Source organism: Pelecanus crispus, chromosome 2, assembly GCF_030463565.1.
Source record: "Pelecanus crispus isolate bPelCri1 chromosome 2, bPelCri1.pri, whole genome shotgun sequence".
In the NCBI taxonomy this organism is placed as follows: Eukaryota; Metazoa; Chordata; class Aves; order Pelecaniformes; family Pelecanidae; genus Pelecanus; species Pelecanus crispus.
The window spans coordinates 48,836,436-48,856,840 of record NC_134644.1 but is presented as its reverse complement, the minus strand read 5'-3'; the positions used below and the strand labels follow the sequence as shown (position 1 = coordinate 48,856,840).

Below are 20,405 nucleotides of genomic sequence, written 5' to 3'. Positions count from 1 at the left end.
GAACAGGACAGTGCCTCTAGTGCTAAAGAAAGCGTGTGGAAATCAGAAAAGTGGTGTACACTGAATGTGCATAAATGACGCCTCCGAACAACAGCCCATACTTACATGTAGGACATTGACATTCAGCTGCTGAAAATTACGGGACCTCAATTCTTGCATTCTTTTGATATTTTCTTGGTATTTTTCTTCTGCCAGCTGTCTGTAAATACAGACTACTTGTGTTTAGGATCTGATATCAGGGACTGCACAAAGGGATCTTCTAAAAGTAGATGTGGAAAAACAGACTCCATAACTAGACTCCCATGGTGTCAAACATTCATGGCATCTACTGAAGGTGAGGTTAGTTTTAGTGAACTCACCAATAGATTTCAGGCCTTATTTCCAAACACTATTATATTTTTCTTTCATAACTTGCACAATGTAATTGAGAAATAGTAAATTATTAGTCCCAGTCTTTTTTGTTTCTCCCAAAGATCTTAAATACTTTGGACTTTATTCTACCATGTCGTCCAGGGACCTTTCAGCTGAAGACAGGCACACAACACTTGCATGCTATGAACACTTCCCCTTGGGGAGAGCTGGTAACTGCATTTTTCTGTACAGGCCTACTTAAACCAGGTTCTACATTAAGCAGCTCTTCCAGTTTCCATTACTACATCCCCTTGCCATCCATCTCTAGATTTGTACTGCTGAAAGCAGATCTCCAGTCTGAGAAGGTAGTGGTTTTGAAAGTATTTTCAAATACTTTCAGCAAGAGTGAGCTGGCAATAACCCAGAGCTGAATATAGATCCATTTTAAAGATTCATGACTGAGAACAAGATTTGAAGATTAGTATGTTGCCTTTAAATTACAAAATAAATCTATTTAATTTTGTTGCTGGGGAAAAACCCAAGAAAATCTAAATAGAAAACACTTAAGTGCAAGAAAGTAAATAAAATGAAAAAAAAACTAGAACTATCCTGCAATTAGTATTATTTCCTAAGCTCCATCCATTTTTAAAAAGTCAAAGGGACCCACTTCCTGTTCATAAATTTCATATAAGTACAAAAATTGGCCTATCATATTATTGAAAACACCGTGCAGAAGAGGTGTTATATTTACACAGTGATTTCAAATCAAGGAGATTTTTTTTAAATGAGAATAAATTTACATACCGTCTCCAGTATCAAATGCAATGGTAAGCATCAGACAGACATGCTAATAAGACATATTTTCCAAAAGGATATGAAGGCCTTTAGTTTATTTGTTTGTAGCCTTTGGATATGGGCATCATAAGTTGGCACAAGTAATGCTAGGACGTGATTTTACTGAGCATTTCACTCAACTGCAATTGGTATTGATTTGCAGGTATATGTAGCTACAGAGTTTCTGAGGCCATAAATTCAGACTTCATGTCACCTTGCAATATTTTTCTGCACTAGGACATCATTGCCCTACTGAATTGCTAACTTGCTTTGGCAAGATAGGGTTAAGATGCCCATTCTCACGATCAGAAATAATTATTCCCTCTATTATCCTCTATAAATAACTTAGTAAACATTTGTTAATTTACATTGCACTTTGCAAAATGCTTTTGAAGAAAACATTAAAAATTAATTAAAAATTAATGTGGTTTCCAATTTTCATTCATACCAAATAAAACACTGAATATTTTTAACTGGGAAAAACTCAAGTGTGTCATTAAAACAGTATATTCTTTTTTTATTTAAAAAGGAATCCATGAATACACACGTAGCTTTCCAGCTGTTTCTCATATTCCACTCAGAAACAGTACTTATTTTCCTTCAAATCTCCCCTTTTATTATGTCTCACTCACTTAATAAAAACCCCATAATTCATAAAGCCTTTATAATACGTCCATTCTTCCCGTTTGATCATTTGATAAGACTATCCTCTGAGCTATTAACTTCTATTGGCAAATCTCTTAGGCCAAAACAATTGTCCAACCCCTCAGATTGTGCAGTCCTTAAAATGACAAGTCATTAAAAAAAAAAAATCTCCTGTTGTAACACATGTGAAAATCTCTGACATACTTATTTAACCAGAAACACAATGCTCCAAGTACCAGTTTTGGGCTAACATTCTGACATTTTTTTCCCTGCATAAATAATTACTGCGATTTAACTTATCCAAAATCCCCACTCACTTTGACCCTTTCTATTTTTATTTTTACCTTGACAGTTCTAACTCTCTTGTTAGACTGTTGGATGGGGAAAACTGCATGGTTAGGGCATGAGGCTAATGTTATGCTCAACTTACTTCAACTTCTTTGCTTTCTCATCTGCAGCATTTAACTTCCTCAGCCTCATTCGTTCCCGTGGTGTCATTTTCTGTACTTCAGACAGTTCCTGAAGAGTTTGTAAATGAACTTTCCTCTGCCTGAAATTGAATGCATGCAAGCCCATCGTCATATAAAAATGTAAATCTCAGTATTTTGATTTGATATTGAAACATAGTGACATTTCAAATGGAATAATTAGAAAGTCACAGGTACTGTAACAGACTAAACGACTTTGGTTTGGAAAGCAAATGCCTCTTTTAAATTGAAATATTTAAACTTAGATGTAGATTCATGAAGAACATGAATCATTTTAGGCATTTCAGGTGACAACGGAAAAAGGTAAACTTGGCTCCTTAAAAGAATAAACGCTGAAGCACAATGAAACATTTACCCTGTCAGGCTTCATTATTGAGCATATTCCAAGTACAAGCAGTCTTTAAATGAGAACCACAGAAAAGAGCAATGTCACCCATACATTTTGCATTCATTGTTACAAGCTGTCTAGAATAAAAAAGAATATTAATGCATCTTTAATGACAGATATAATTATCATGTTGTCCTCTTGAATCTCTGGTCCTAACCAATAATAAGAATTCACTGGTAAGATGGTCTCCATAGACCATCTCTGAAAGTTGAGCATGAAGTACTGACATATGTATGTCAGCTGTATTTATCAACAGAGGAGAGCAATGTTAGTCCGGTATTAGAAAAAGGATATTAATCTCAGATTTTTATCTCACATCCTACAGTAATTACAAAAATTAAACTATAGTTTGCAATGCCTTGGCAGTCATATTTCACTTGCACCAAATCTTTCTATGGTTTGTATTTATGAGATCAAGTATTCATTTCAAATTACTATTTTTGCCCTTATGAGATGAATTCACTTCTGATCATCTAAGACCCTAGTTTTGTAACCATACAAATTGCAACACTCCTTCTGGACTATCATTTTGAAATCAAGATTTTAATAAATGAGAAGTTTTCATCATGCTTTTCAAATGTTGACTATAGAGGGAAATAGTGTAAAGATGAATATTAGTGTGAAATATGAAAGACTAAGGACAAAGACAAGAAGAGTTCAATTATTCATAAGAATGGAACTAACTCTTCAAGTATGAATAATGTAGACATATTTCTTGTCCCCTGTAAAAAACTCTGATTTAAATTGTAAGAACCTCTTGGGGAAAAAAAGCCATTTTTCATCCAAGTTGAAACTGAACTTGTACAGATTTATGCTTACTTAAATATTTAAAATTTATGACTTGCATGGGACTGGAATAAAGTAAGCCATTAGAGGCCTTTACTAGAAGAAACTAGACTTAACTATACATGGCAAAAATAATTCCTAGTGAGAAAAAAAAATCATAAATACAAAGTAGCAATGACTGGGGAGGACACCATAACAAGCAGCTCCTTGTACACTGACTCAGACTAGAGTATTGCTGCATTACAGCAGATGTGGGAAACTCACTATGTTAAAATTATTTCTCCTCCACTTTCCTGCTCTCTACCATTTTTCAGATATTTTTATTTCATTTTACCTACCTCTTTAGTTCTGGAATTGCAGAAATTATCTGGCATTTTGCTTACCAGTAGCACTACAGACAGCTAACATTCTCATAAATACAATGAAAGTCATAATAAGATTATGACTTTATGCATATTCCAAACATTTAGCCAAAAAGAATCAGACTGCAGCAGATTTGAAGGTAATTTATAGTGAAGCTTCTCCTAGGATTTTTTTCTCAAATTGATGCCCTGAATTTGAAAACCTCAAGGTAAATTTCCATGCTCAGTCAAAAACAGTTGCTATCCATTGCTCCACAGTTTTTAGGAGCTCTAAAACTCTGCACGACAGCAGCTGACTTTCTATTTTCTTTTAGCAAAAGTATAAGAACGTGGTGTTTATAGTTAGGACTTGCTATTTCTCTTAGAGGCTATAGACTTGCTTTTGAACGAGAAGTTATAGACTCTGGGATATGCATTCATGTCCTCCCCATATGCTAGCTCTGTCAATATATGAAGTCCATTTGGAAGATGATGAGACTCAATATATTCAAACTAATGAAAATGGATCAGGTATGGAACATAGTATATGTTACAAACAATAGGAAGTGGTTTTATCCATCTGTTCTAGAAGCATGGGCGCATTTGAAGTCTGGATATATATTTTGCAAGTAAAAATACTGCTTTCTCAGAGCAGCTACAATCTTTTGGTGCATACAGATAATTTGAACTCTTGTACCCACAAAACGAAGGCATGGATTAAAAGTTTGTTTCTTGAAGATTCTCATACTTTATGTTTGAATAAGCATTAAATACTCAGTATAATTCAGATAGAGTTGGCATAGTATTTGGGCAAGATTTTAGTGCCCCAAAACTATTTAAGGTATATCTCTAAGGAACATCTCTGCAGTTAACTATATTTAATTTGAAGAGGCAGGAATCCACTCAGAGTTAATTGAATCAACTTGAACACAGCAGCCATAGACAAAAGAAGCACCTACTATTTCCTGGCTATGGCATATCTACCTGTCTGACTCTTGTATTTCCAGTATACTAGGCAAAGGGTTATTTCTAGAAGAAGCAATCATGCAGAATAGTAAGGCAAAAAACTTGAGAGCAGTCTCAGCCGGCTCCATTTGCTGTTATTAGATAGTTGTTACTAGCCAATACAGGTATCATTTATTGTTGCATTTTACATCCATGCTTGCAAAGTTCAACAACCTATTTATACTAAAGGTACCTATTTATATGAAAACAGAGAACTTTGGTCTGATAAAAAGACAGAGACTCATCTGTCAACAAGAGGGAGCAAGAACAGAAGTGACAGAGTGGAAACCGAAACCACAATTTCTAGAGATGAGAGCTTTACAGATAGAGTCCCAGTAGTTAAACTGGGTAAAAAAGATATACAGAAGATTTTGCTGTGTTGAATTCCACTTTCTTTGCTCTGCTTTCGTTCTACTGCTGATACTAAATAACACTTCCTTTGGAAAATCTGAAGCTGGTCACCTCTCCCAAAGGGATGCTTGCAAGCAGCAGAATTGGCAGCATCTGCAAAGTGACCACAGCTGCAAAACTGCAGGTCCTCTCTGAGAGCAGAGGTCACTAAAAATGAAGGGGAAAGGCCTATTGCCTCAAAGGCACTGCTAATTCTGGATTGGAGCATGGGCTTCTTTATTGCTGTTACCTAATAATTCAAAAGAAATTTCAGATAGTTGTTAAAGTCTTGACAGTTATTTAGAGGAAACAAGAAACAAGGATGTGCATTGCATCCACACAGGATCACAAACTGCTGATTTGGAGCATGCTAGCTCCTAACAGAGCAAAACCATGTACAGAAAACTCAGGGACAGGAAGGAAAGGGGAGGGCCAGCTGCCATTGAAACTGCAGAGCTAATTTACAAAGGCAAAATTAAATTGCCCATGCTGATATTTGCTTTAATAATTGCAGCATTGTGATTTAATGCAATTAATTAATTTAATATATATTCAGTGCCTAAAAGAGAAATCATGTGCGAAGGCACTACTGATGTAAGAGCCAAAAAACATCGCTAGCCTTAATTTCTCATAGTTACAAGACAAATATAATAGCATCCTACGGACGCATTAGCTGAATATTAGTTTAAGTGTATGTGCTCTTTGTTTGGTGTCATTTAGGAAACACAGCTTTCACATTCAATAATTAGTAGTCACACAAACAGCAGCACTATAAATGATCATGACATAACTAAAATGATGATCTAAACCTTCAAAATGTAAAGACAAAGTTCATAATTTACATACCAATTAGTACTAAATTAACATATGCATATACTACACACGCATGCACAATTTACACAGTTATATAATAAAAATATTTGACCTGCAAATCTTTTTTTTTTCCTCACCTAAATCTTAATTATGCATCTCACTAATGTGGTTGCTGTTCTGTATTTCTGGGGAATGGGACCCTCTCAATATAAATATAAAGCACTATGAGATTAACACAGGTGTTTACAACCTGATATTATTTGGCAACACTGTAATTTCATATACTGCTGCCATAAAATATTTTAAAATACTTACACTGCATCAAAAATGGGAGCAGCTTCTTTCTGCCAGTTAAGTGCCTTGTCTTTCACAGTCATGTTTGTGAACTTGCACTGTATATTCTGCAAGGAAATAAAGTAGAAATGGTATTAACACTCGAGGCTAAAGTGATCCAGACTCTTCAGCTATGACCCAATACAGTTCTACTGTAAAAACTGACTGAGCAGTTTCCTTCTCTACCTTCTTAGAAAGCCAAATCATACATACACTGAAGCAGGGACCTAAAGAGCAAGATGCACTGTTTTTCATTAAAACTATGACTAAGCAGAACAGTTTAGAGATTATATGCACCCTGGACCGAATGATCTGCACTTGTTACACACAAATGCCCATTCTCCTTATTGCTCATAACATTTAAAAGGGGATACATTCAGCACGTAAAGTGACAAGGGTTTCATTTCTCACTACCTTGCTACCTCAGTCATATTTGTAATTTGGGTCTGAAAGTCCCCTGGATTAATGTTCCCATCAACTGCTATCTAATTATTTTTTCTCAACACATTTTCTCTGCCTCCATGCTGCTTTTGCAAAATACATATGCAAATGGTAAGTGTACAGCTATCGCTTTTTCTTATATACCTTTAGTTGTTCATCAATATAAGGGATTTTTAGGATCTCTGCTGCTGCTGGTCTCAGTGAAGGATTCTTATTTAACATGCTGAAACATTAAAAAACAAAATTCATAATTAAGCGATTTTCCAAATTAACTTAAAAAACTGCTAAACAAGAAAAAACCCATACCTGCACAGCACAGCATTCAGTTTGCTTGGATATCTATCAGGAAGAGAAGGTGTATCACCTTCTACAATTTTTAACACAACAGACAAAAAATTGTGTCCAGTAAACGCATGGTTCATACAGCACATCTCATATAAAATGCATCCCAGAGACCTTGAAGAATAAAATAATAGGAATAGTATAAATAATATTTTTGAAAGTAGCATGCATAGTTACATTACAATAAGTAAAATCACAATTGTATGCCCTTTTCTCCTGGGAATAGGATATTTCATTATCATGCTATCCTTTTCATCTGAAATATTTTTATTCAGATTGCAAATTAGTAACTTTATAAACAGGAGAAATCATCATTCTATTTCCATAAGTGCAGGCACAAACTTAAATTCTGTATATAAACACACTTTTACATATATATATATATATATCACTTTTACATATATAGATATACAAAAATAAAGTAAAACCCTATTATATGAACTACCTTAAGCAGCTACTCATTAAACTAAGAATGTGTTTGTTTGAATTGGTTTTGCAAATCAATTTCTGATGACAAACTGAGGCTACAATTCAAGTTCAAATTAAATAATGCCAGTTTCAAATAATAGAAGTGTCTTCTGGTGTGATTTCACTCATTTGGCCACATACTCAAAACAGATTATGAAATCAGTTTGTACTCAAAGAAATACCAAATTTTAGATGAGAGCATCATATTGCAACATCTAAAACTAAATTTCCTCGAAATTTTATTTGGAGAAGAAAAGAAGAAATCTGAAAATGTAGGTCTGGAGACCTAGCTAAGAACCAGTGTCAGTTTTAAATCATTAAAAACCAGGAGGAATGATTACAAACAATTTTAAATGGGCCTCTGGTTTACCATTGCATTATTTACCAGGCTCTTAATTCACCAATCCTAACGGAGATCACAAAAGATCACCAAGTTGAACATTTTAACGTAAACACTCTCATAATAATTTATATAATGACTATTCATAAGAGTTTGCACTTTGCAGTCAGGGGAACTGGGGCACTGATGAGTGACTTGATCAAGGTCATAGAAAATGCTGGTGAGAGCCAGCTACAGGACCAGACTCATATAGGTAACTAACTTAAATATCAGAGCAACTTTAAAGTAGTATTTGATTGTGGTATTTATAATTTACAGAAGCAGTATGAAAATAAAGCATAGTGGCAATAAGTAGAAGTATGCATAGGTGAATGGCTTTGATTAAAAGGGTATAAGCATTATCTTTGCAAGCAAATAATGAATAAAGTTTCAATCATTCACTTTGGTTAAAGAAGACTAATCGATTCGGTCAGTCTGGCAATAAAAGAACAAGAGCAAATAATTTTAAAGCTGAACCCCAGGCTCTACATACAATGCTAGTAAGGAAGAGAGAGAATAGGTGGGCTCTCTTACTGGTACTTTTCAAAGCAGGATGTGAAAACAATTAGCAGAACATTTTTGCTAACAACTGCATAAAGACCAACTACTGAGGTACATAAATAATTGCCTAGTTTTTTGAAGATTTAACTGTCAACCAGCTTTCAAACTTCCAAAATCAGTAAACAGTAACACACAGATGATGATCTATATTTATGATGTATGTTCAAACTCTGAAACAAGATAATTACTACATGAGAAAATACTTAAAAACAAAAAAACCCTGCACACATGGCATCTGAAAGCGTCAAATAAAAATGGAAACCAGCCAGAGGGAAGAAAAAAAGGAAGGAAAATCCCAACCTGACAGACTGTACTATAACTGCTTTTTGCAGAATCAATCTGTTTTGGAGGCTGCTTGGTTCTGGCATATAGAAATTGCTTAATGAGCCATTAGGAGCAGAAGATTTGCCACATCAGGGAAGCCCATTTATTCATCTCATTTAGTACTCTGACTACACCTGAGGCTTTGGATGAAGATGAAAAGAACACCGAGGGCATTCTGCTACAGCCAGGGCCGTGAACAGGCTACTCAGGGAAGACCCCATCTGTCCCATGAAAGAAAAAAATAAAAGAGGGAAAAAGAATAACATTTTCACTGCAAGATACAATTCTTTGAAATGAAATAAATACCTCGTAAACTGACAAATGCTGCCCTGGGTCCCAGAGCAAGACTATTTCTTCCCAGGACAGCTGCTGAGCTGCGATTGCCCAAGGGAGTTACCGCCAAGCTTTTGCCTCAAGACTGCATTTCTCAGCTGTGTTTCTACGGTCCTGGTCTAAGCATGTTGTAAGGAGCATATTCAGCAAGAGAAAATTACTTCCCAATTCCCACAAGCAATCCGCACACAACCCAAACATACAATTTAATCATTTTTATAATCTTAGCTTGTATAACTGCCAGTGTTTTAAAGTTCTAAAATGGTCATTAAGCTATCCAGCCAGAGCATTTGGTTTGACTGCTCCCTATGTTTGTGAATAGGTTTGACAAAGGTCCTTAACAGCACTTCATTTCAGCAAAACTGATGTATGACCGTTTCACATCAAAGCCACTTATGCTCAATTACATCATAAAACAGAGCGTCTGGACAGGCTTCAGTGTATTCTCTCCAATATCAACTGACAGACCTCTAACTTCCCCTTCTCAGGAGAAAACACCTTGAGGTTTTTGGTGATACTTGTTTAAATAAGCACTGCTGTCTTTTAACATCTTCTGATTTTTTGTATGTTATAGTCCTTCAAAGGCTGTAAGATCCAAGTTAGCTTTTAAATTAAACTCCAAAAGACAGATAATCTAAGTGCATATCCCTTTGTGGCTTGTATCTCTCAGTCTGGTTGTACCAGAAGGTCGTAAGAATTTACTGACTCCAGAGTCTATAAGGAATATGTACATCCACACATGTACCATCACAACTCTCTCAGACACTGCTTTTCAGATCTTCACTGCTTTTACTGCTATTTTTGGTAACTATTCTGCATAAAATTTGGCAATAAAAAAAAATCCATTTTTGGACTGTTAATATTAAACAAAAAGACAAATTGGGTGAAAAACACAGACAAGCAAGCACAATTAAAATGGAAGTCCCAAGATCTGTGGTGTAGGAAGCCCAATTTACCCAACCCATACAGACAAACCATCTGTCAAAATCTGACAATACTTGATGGATTTTAAATGGATTTAAATGTGACTGTGACATTGCTTTGTTTCTGGAATACAAAAAGGAAGTTATTTATACCTCTCTTGTAAAGAATTTGCTAAGTCTCTAAGTGAAAAAAAGCATTTGTTTTTCAACTAAATTATTTCTGTTATCATTTCTGCCTCTGAAATAATTTGTAACATATACTATGCACAAATCCTTTGAAAAGTTCCTGGATGGAGTTTGCCTTATATGCTTATAGCTTTGAAAAGAAAAGAGAAATGTTATTGCTGATAACTGTTTGCATACACTTTATCTCATCCACTCAGAAACAAAATATGATACAGTTACAATAGCCACTGCATGGACAGGCACTCAATATTTACACTCAAGGACCGGTACTGACCCTTGGCAGACTCCCAGCCAGTACAGATTTCAGAGTCTCATCTGAGAAACCCCAAGCTCTCACAGTTAGAAAACCTGCAAAAAACTGCAGGTGCAATACAGGCTAACTACTAGTGGCAGGCAAATCTGGATAACGTTATTCAGGAACTGAAGAGGGAGATTGTTTCTGGGATGGGCAAGAGCGATGCTCACTTCCCAGTATGAAAAAATCAGGACCTAAACTCGTTGGGAGCCCTTGTGCCAAGGGAATCACAGTTTTCTGGAACAAGAGAGATCTCTGGGGAAGATACAACAGCACCCTTTAGCTTAGGACCATTTGAAGGAGTTATCATTGACTTATTTGGTAAGTCTGAGCTTTTAGGTTGCAAGAAGATAAAGGAAAGTACAAAGCTATCCCTGTTGTTCAGAAAAGCTCAGATAAGAAGTTAGCATTCACCTAATGCATTAGTGAGCAGTCACAACTGCTCTGGATGCACTAAGTACCTGCTTTTAATTTACTCTTCCCTGGAAAGAAATGTTTTCATTTTGTTCAAATAGTTCTGGGAGTTAGAGGACACCGAGGCTTCTCAGCCTAATGTCACAAAACCCAAATCTTTTGGGCTGGAGTGATTTTTTTTAGTCGCTGCATGGGCTGAAATAAAAGCTGTTACTTTGTTGGTAGACTTTTGTGTAATCCCCCTGGATCTCTGCTTTCTTAATAACATTGCTGATGGGTCTCATCTGCATTTGTCCATACTGGGAGACCTGTTCTGCCATGATTCTTCAACAGTCTTAGCTGGATGACATTGATGCAATCTGAGTAGATTCTGACCCACTATTTCCTACCAACAATTTTTTCAGAAAAACCCTCCAAATTAACAAAATAATAACCATGCATGCCTTGTAAAACAAAAGAACTAGTAGGCTAAATGAGCCTAAGGCCAAAGGATCTAATATATACACATGTGGTTTAACACAGGGGATGAGTCGTACCTGTTGTGTCCCTGTAAGTACAGAGATGGTCAGGCATTTTCCAGTGAAAGAGTGAGTCACTGGAACATGAACTTAGGTTAAACAAGAAGTTTGGAGGCTTTGTCAGCCACAGAGGTTTGATGAAACTTTTGCCTGGAGGGGTTTGAAAATAACCCAGCTGCTCCTCCTGGACATCAGAGGTTCAGACCAAGGTCTCTGCTCTGTCTGATTCAGACCAGAAACGCTAACGTCGGGCCCCCACACCAGCAGGGACCATCTTAGCCACCAGGCTACTGGCTATTTCACATGCCTCCCTCTGTGCCCTGTTTTCTATAAATTATAAAATACTCACTGTCCCAGAGAAGCAGATTGCAACCATGTCCCACCACATGACTTCACCTTTCCTGACCCTAAGAAATGCCTTAAAATGACACATACAGTCTTCAGTTTGCTTGACACAAGAATGCAGTGCCATAGTGCTGGTGGCACTGGAACACTGGTCAACCCCCAACACCAGTGCCAGTCCCAGCACGCAGTGCCTAAGCCCAGGAAGGGTCACCAGGACCCCGGCACAGCAGTGCCTCTGGGTCACGCTGTGCTCATGTAAAAGGGAGTCCCATCGGCCAAGTGTATGCACGCACACCACTTGCTAATCCTGCACCCGTCCTGGCCTCTTGAACTAGTTAATGTCTCAGCTCAGCTGCCGGCACTGCACTGACTCTTCTCCATCTGCTGGCTCATTACGGGGAAGCACCGATGGGCAGAGGGGTTGGTGAACTCCTGAACTGAGACCAGCTCCCCAAGGAAGCTCCTCGCCTGGAAAAGAGGAAAACCCAGGCTGTGTCATCTGCTAAGGCTTTCACTTGCTGCCTGGCCAGTCCAGGCTCAGAGATGGTAAGGAAAACACGGACAACAATTTTAATTTGCCTCCTGTGAATTAAGGTTTGACATAAAGCATGGAACAGCAAAGAACTCCAGCTCTGAAATTTTAACTGCGGACAAACAAACATTGCAGCTTCTCTGAGCCTAATTGCAGAACTTCTTCTGTATGTAAAAACTGTAAAACATGAGGCTTTTTCCCATCTATTGACCTTGGGTTATAAAGGATGATACTTCTTGTACCAGCTGCTGTACTGTGAATATTCAAGCCAGTTTTGAAGAGCCAGTTGCACATTTCAGTGAACCTGAAAAGCACAATGTCTCCTTAGAGCACATCATTAATGCAGCATAAATTAAGGTCTTTCCAATGAAAAATTATTAAGTGGACTGAACACTGAGATGACCATGATAACGTAGTGAGACAGCAATAACTGCCTTTCGTAGAAGATATTTTACGTTTTCTTACATTTAATATGAGAACACTTGTAATTCTGAATTTTTCTGTGCAATACTTTGAGTCCTGCTAGAGATCAGAAGGACAAGTCTGAAGAGAGAACGTCTCTTCAATATGCATAAAAGACTTGGGCAACTTCTTGACAAGCAACTGAACTTCCTGCAAAGCTGCACAAGGATTTAATCTCACCTGGAGCCTCCAGGGTGCATTCCCCTGGGTGCTCAGGGATTTCTAGTGTTTCAGCCCCTGTTAAATGGGGCAAATGCAAAAAAAAAAGAAAAAATCAAACAGAATCATTATTAAAATATTAAATGAAGAGATTAAATGACCAATGTATCAACCAAATATATGAGTCATGGTAGCTGACGAGTCCTGATCAAAAGAGTGTTTCTTGGCTCAGAAAGAGTAGTTCTTTGTGGGCTGGGGGTCTAGTGAGTCAGGGCACACCTCCTCCTTAGTGCCCCTGCAGTGAGGGCCAAGAAGCTCCTACTGAAGGCAGTTCCACCCTTGGATGAGTGCTCTGGGTACTGCTTTGGAAAGATTACAAAATGCATAAGGTATAGCAGAAAGCTAATAGCTAGTGACTTGTTGCGGGGGTAGGGGGGGAGAGGCAGGAATATTTCTGCTATTTTTTAAATTTTGAAAGGGTGATCAACACATCATCTACAAATAGACTGGACAAAATTCCTCTTTCATTTACTCTGTACAACTGCAATGACTTGTAAGGATTGACATTTGTAACAACAAATAGAACTTCAATATATATTTTACATTCCATTTCAACTGCAATAAAACAAGCTATTCTTTACAGTAATAGAGCACAAAAGGCAGGTTTTCCTGTCTGTTTACTTGTTTTGACATCTTTTGAAATCTCCTCTCAATATATTTTTATTGACCACACATATTAACTGATTTGTTTTGATACACATGATCAAGAGAGAAAACTGACGTCAAATCCATCTCAGTTCAGCTACAGAGACCATAAGATGAGATTCCCGACACATCCGTTGACTGGATTGAACATGCTAACTGTGAAAAATGGCTGCTACAAGTTGAAGGTACAAATGTTTTCAACTTTTAGAATTATATCTTGCAGTCACAAACATATCTTGAAAAGGCAGAACTGAGCAGAAGCTAGAGTAAATTATCAAGTAAACAAAATACATTCTAGTGGTCAAATGTTTTACAAAGCAAATTTCCTGATTTGAAATACTCATAAAAAAGGAACCTTCACATTAGCATACCTACAGAAACGAACACCTCTTAACAGAAGCAGCAAAGAACATTTTATAAAAAAATACTATGACAGAATTTAAAAAACACAATAGTTTTAACCATCATCTTAAAACATGAGAAGTTTTAGGACACACATATAAACAAGGCAGATATTTTCCCCATTCCAAAAATCATTCGTCATCTTAGCTTGCAGGAATACCTGCACATCTAAAGGTTTCCTAAAGTCTTTCAACAGATCTCAGGTTCTCAACTTGATTATTTAATCATCACCTCAGAAGTCTTGATCTCGAGAATTTGTGCCAAGTGTAGAACTCACACTTTTCTTTCTATCTTTGAGCCTTTTTTATAAAAGGTGCCTTTTTGCTTCTATCCTAACACTCCAGTTGTTCTCATTTTCAGCTCCCCTTCCAAGTAACTTCCTCCTTTTCGCATTTGCCAATGATTTTCCGTTCAGTTCCTAAGAAGGTCCTTCTGCTTCCCTCTCAGCCAGGAATCACTCCTTGTCCACTTGGAAGTTTCACAGAAAGTTACTTCTTTCCATTCATCTTTCTTAATATGAGAAAGAAAAAGATTTCCCCCTTCCTAGCAAATGCTGAACTTTGTCTACAATCATCCTGTGTCATGGCAGAGACTGGACCTGAATCTTACTCTACTTTGAAGTCCCAGGTAACCCAGAATAGTAAACTACATGCTTCTTAACACAAAGAGCAAACCTTCCAAGTGCAACATATGACACAAATGTCCTGTAATAATTTTAGTGGAGAAGTGTTAGCACCCTACTGGGGGAGCCATTTTTAAAAAAATAAGTAGTTCCTAAATAAAGGCAAATACTGACCTAGAAAAGAAATGCCTAGTCCAACTGAAATAGCATGCTGACTACTCACCAAATGTCAGATTTTGTGTTATATCCCTGGTGCTTCAGTGCCTCTGGACTCATGTAGTATGGTGTCCCAGTAAATGTAGTTGCCAGATCACATGAACCCATCAAAAGACGAGAAACTCCAAAGTCCCCTAAAAGTAACCGCAGAAACAATATTCATATAAATTCCATAAATCTGTATCTATTCATACAAACTCTTTGGGTTTATTGTTAGACACAATACAATGACTGTACACTTTACAAAAAAACTGCCAGAATTTAAAAACGTGGAAAAAACAATTTTCTGTAATTCTTCCCTATTCCAGGGAATTCCAGGTCCCTATTCTTTTGTCTGACTGTCAAATAAACATTTGACCACAAATCAAAAGGCTATATCAGAGATGGCTTTATTTAAATCTCCTTATTGACAAAATGTCTGCTGGACTATTCTATCATACTAAAATACATCTTTAAGAAGTATGGAAATCTCACCAATTTTAAGAAGATTATTTTTCAAAAATATATTCTTGGCTTTCAAATCTCTGTGAAGTATTCGCCTGGAATATAAAAGGAAATTCAACCTCATCCAACTTGAAGTATTCACAGTCACGTATCAAATATCTCAGGTATTTATCTTCATTCCTTGTTAGGAAGGTCAGCCCACCACTGCTAAAGTCTAACCCTGTTAAGTGACAATGCACATATGATGGCATTAAAGAGCATCATATAAACACAGAGGTGCATTCACAGACACCCGCATCCAGGATGAGAGCGTAAGCAGCCAGGATAACAAAAATGCACCCAGGGATCCCAGCTTGAGAATACAGGTACAGGCTTAACATGAGCTGCAGAGGAAGGGAGAAAGGCAAGTCTTCCTATCTGGCTCTTCTTAAAAGCACTACATCTTATTTTCTGCCAGAAGAATGAGATGTCTTACAATAGAATAAAGGATGAGAAAAACAGCAATAAGAGTTTCTCAAAGCTCAGGGAACTCTCCTTCAGAGAAAATTTATTACTTGAAAGACAAATATGTATATAGACTAGGCTAGTAATTCAAATTTTTACAGTAATGATGTGGAAGATAAAAGAACTTTACAAAGCCAGAGATCAAAAGGAGAAGAAAAAGAACAACTAGCTTTTACAGACTTATTTTTCCATCAAAGACTGAAGCAACATCATAAGCTACAGACCACGCAGGGACAAACAGCATCTTCTCAATTTCTTGAAATCGTAATGTATGACAGTAATTCTCCATCCCCTTAGGAAAATAAAATCTCTCTACAGTATACAAAACATGTTCTCAATTAATTCTTGTTAATCACTCTTCCAAAAGGGTTCCCTACAACCTCAACTAAACTAGAACACATTCACTTTTAAATTCCTTATAGCTTGATAACACACAGTATTAGTTATCAGCTCTGCTGAGAAGGTTAGAACAGCATTTGGTACATACTAGCTACAGAAACTGTATTTGCTAATACAAATGCAGTAGTTGTTCAGCCATTTAGAACAGATAAAGAAAGGAACAAAGGTTCTAAGATTCTTGAGATGTGGGCAGGAAAAATAAAAATAGTAATAGATTTTAATTGTTCTTGAGCAATCTTCAAGTATTATCTCAAATTTTATTGAATTATTAGTCTTATGTATTGAGATACTGAAATTATTTCCAAAATAAGTTTCCATATAAAGACTAGAAAATACATATTCTACAGAACAATTTAAATAAGCAATTTAGTCCACAGCTCATTTGAAAATAATTTTTGCAAGAAGAGAAAAAAAATCATTAAATTCAATATACTCAGTTCACAAATGGGAAAAAAATGTGAATAATAACTACTAGAAGATGTTTTAGTATGCACATAGACTGAGCACAAAGAGGAAACATTTTTGTAGGACATAAACAAGAGTTCTTTACGCTTCTCATGGCAGTCTTTCCAGTTTTTGTCCTGAAAGTAATGCTTGTAGAGAAAGGTTTACACATTGGGAAAAATGGAAGTTTTATTCATCATGCCTCCACTGATGTTTATAAATATTTTTTTCTCTATTCGGCAACTTTCTTGAGCAATACATGTACACTTAGCATACATTACATCAGTAAGGAAATTAAGCTAAGGTGATATACATTATTATTTCATAAGCCTATATATACACATAGTTTTATATAAATCTTGCTCTGTTAATTTAGATTCATAGTCTTTCCTTACCATTCATCACACGGAGTCTTTGCAAGAACTTGACTTCACTGAGTTAGATTTTTCTTGCATACTGTTGTTGAGTGTTGGTGGGTTTTAACCCTTTTTTTTTTAAAATTTCTTTGTAGAAATATAATCACGGACTCTTTGAACCTAAAAGTTTCCTGGATATCTGTGACTTGAATAGCAGGTATCTTGACATAAAAAAAACCTATCCAGAGAGCTTTCAGTAGCATATTGTTTGAAAAGGTGATAAAGAGAAGATGTTTGGATCACATTAGTTTGCATTAGAATGTAATGCTAATATAAACTTGCAACACATTGATGAAGATGTTATGCAAATTATTTGCATTACCAATAATTATAAGATGTTGTTATATATTAATATGACTAAGAAATACTTGGGGTGATTCTTTGGAACTTCCCATGATGATGTCTCTCGATGCAAGCCACCTTATTCTGCCAGGATATGTCAGAAGATAAACAAGTTACAAGCTGAATCCTTAACTGAAACAACTACTTAAATTCTAGTAAGAGAACACTGAGCCTGCACCGTAAATCTAGTTTAAGAAAGAGTATGACTTTGTGTTGTAGCAAGAGACAGACCTATAAAGGTAACATGAATTAACTGGACTCCAGCAAAACTTAATCTAACTTGACAGTCAGCGAAGTGGTTATTGATATTTTGGGTAGAAATTAACACTTAAGACAGTTTCAAATTTGTGCAATAAATATACCCATACCTATTTTCTATAGAGTACCCGCTTGCTGTCTTGTAGTCATAAAAAAGCAGCACGAAGCACTGAGCTGTGGGCAGCCTCCTTAAATAAAGCTTCCTCTGCAACATACCAGCAAGTAAAGCTGATTGAAGCTGAAGTAGTTTACTGCTGTGAAATATTCAGCAATTAATTTCTCTTTCCTCTGTCTGAAGAACTATTTAGAGAATTAAGAGTTTCTGGGGAAGTCTGAATCCTGTACTAGGGAAGACAACATGAAATCCAGATAAAGTACTTGGGCAAAGCCTTCCATCCTGTACATTGAAAGCAACAGATTTGTTTGCATAAGCGATAACCTTATAAAAATCTCTGTGTTGGCATATTGTTCATAAAGATTAGCAAAGTGACAGATAACATAACGGTCAGCTTTATTCAAATTGAGGTTAAATGAATCAATGGCCTCATTGCCTGATTGCTGTGGGATCAATTTTGTGCACTGATGTGTGATGGGCTACAAGTATGCCCAGAGAGGCTAGATGATGGTTTCATGCTGTATCCATCTAGATAAGACCATTGAACTATGTTGCCGCTCCTTTACTTCTCCCTCTGGTTATATCAATGACAGATCACAATTGAATCCATTTAATTCTAGATAATTTAGCTTTCCAGTTTAAAATTTAAAAATATTTCAAATTATGCAAAATAGCCAGTAGATAGCATAATGATCACAAGATATTCATGCCCCCTTTTGGATTTATGAAGCATAAGTAAAAGACAGGAATGTCTAATCTGTATAATCTTTATTATCACAGGAAAAGACAATCAGTCTGAGGCAGAAAAAAAGTCCTGTTTTAAAATAAGTTTCCAGCATAAGAGTTTTCAAAAAGTGCAGAAGTTCAACAAAAGCTGTGCAAGGACAACCAAGTTAATAGTCTATGTCTAAAACCAGAAATAACATTTTTTGTTACTCTGGAATAAAAACTCCATCCACAGCAGCTGGATTTTCTAAGGAACAGCACAAGGAAGCCCAACCCACAGCTAATAAGTGCTTCAAGCTTCTAATTCTAGGGAAAAGTTATCTTTGCAATAAACATAGTTCAAACATATATTACAGCTTTTTTCCATATCAGTTTAGAAGAAATCATGTATGACTCCTCTATACATAGAGGGCTGTTATTATGTTTCAGTAATTCAAATTAATTTCTGTAAGTAGTTTTAAATTCTTTTAAGCCTAACCTTTTCCATTTAAGCTATTGTTTGGCTCCAAACTAACAAGATAAAGATTAAATTTTCCAATGTGCATACAGTCAAATAACAGTTAATACAAGAAATGCAAATAAAAATAAAACTGTCAAGTCATTTGTATGTGTCTGGAGAGGTGCTATTAAATAGCTATGATTCAAAGAGAGAAAATGAAATGCTGTTTGGAAAATCAAATTGCTGCTTTCGCTGGAGAATTAACTACTTTTCAGGAAACCCAGTAATTTAATATACGTATTTACCAAAGAAAGTTTATTTATAAGATTTTTTTTAAAAGATTTATTTGAGAACAAGTAGAAGATGAGAAAAATAAAGAGAAGAGTAGACAAAAGGGACATATGGGAAAACAAGAGATAAGAGAGGCATGAGGAAATACAGAAAATGAAAGACAAAAATAACAACTTATACAATAGAATAGAATAATTCTGTTGGAAGGGACCTACAATGACCATCTAGGCCAACTGCAATGTTGTTATTATTCTGCACTAGTCTGCACAATGCATCCTCTAAGAACATACATTAAAGAAAGGATTTCACCAAAAGTGGACTTTCCAGATTACCAAAACTTTTAATGATAAATTGTTAAATTGGAGTTTGAGACGGGAAAAAAAAAAAAAACACTGCTAGTTTAAACAGTCAGGATTTTTATTTCCATTTATTTCCATTTCCCTCTGTCCTTTCAGCCTGAGGTGAATGCTGAAGAGCACAGCATCCCAAGAGTGCTCTCATCATTGTGCTCTCATCACTGCAGGCTGTGGGGGTGAGACTTCAGGTACCAGCCCCAGATAAATTGGCATTTAGCAACCAAAATGCTCTTGCATCCTGAACAGCAATTCACTCTGCCCTTTTCCCCCTACAGTCTGACACTGTAGATGCAAAAACTCATTAGGCATCAGTTTAGGTCAAACGCACCCCACATGCTTAACTTCAGCTCAACTCAGAAATGGTTGTTCTTGGTGATAGATTACTATCTCTACTTACTGCTCTGTTGCAACTCAAGTTCAGGCAGCCAAATTTGGCCCAAGGCCTGCTGTGAAAGGTATTTGAAACAGCTACATCAATTTGGTGTTTTCACCTTCAATCTAGTGCATAATAATTTTGTTTTCTGAGTACTCCAACAGGATAGAAGACTATGAATTCTAGTTTACATTCAGCTTGAAAAAAACTGAATACTCATCTGCAGATTCTGGGTGTAACCTACTCTTCAAACATAAACATCTTCTCTCCCCCTGGCTGTATTAATAATTTAGGCCA

At 36.4% G+C, this 20,405-nt stretch overlaps 1 protein-coding gene across 1 annotated transcript in view; it reads right to left on the bottom strand.

The window, feature by feature from the left end:
* The window catches only part of NEK11 (NIMA related kinase 11), a 92,876-nt gene that overhangs the window by 48,379 nt on the left and 24,092 nt on the right, over nt 1-20,405 (bottom strand). Inside the window, exons 4-10 of the mRNA XM_075705443.1 lie at nt 15,476-15,540; nt 15,009-15,135; nt 7,122-7,271; nt 6,960-7,038; nt 6,357-6,442; nt 2,261-2,380; nt 106-199 (exon numbers count right to left, since the gene is read on the bottom strand). Coding sequence (XP_075561558.1) covers nt 106-199; nt 2,261-2,380; nt 6,357-6,442; nt 6,960-7,038; nt 7,122-7,271; nt 15,009-15,135; nt 15,476-15,540 — 721 coding nt within the window. The remainder of the gene's footprint in view (nt 1-105; nt 200-2,260; nt 2,381-6,356; nt 6,443-6,959; nt 7,039-7,121; nt 7,272-15,008; nt 15,136-15,475; nt 15,541-20,405) is intronic.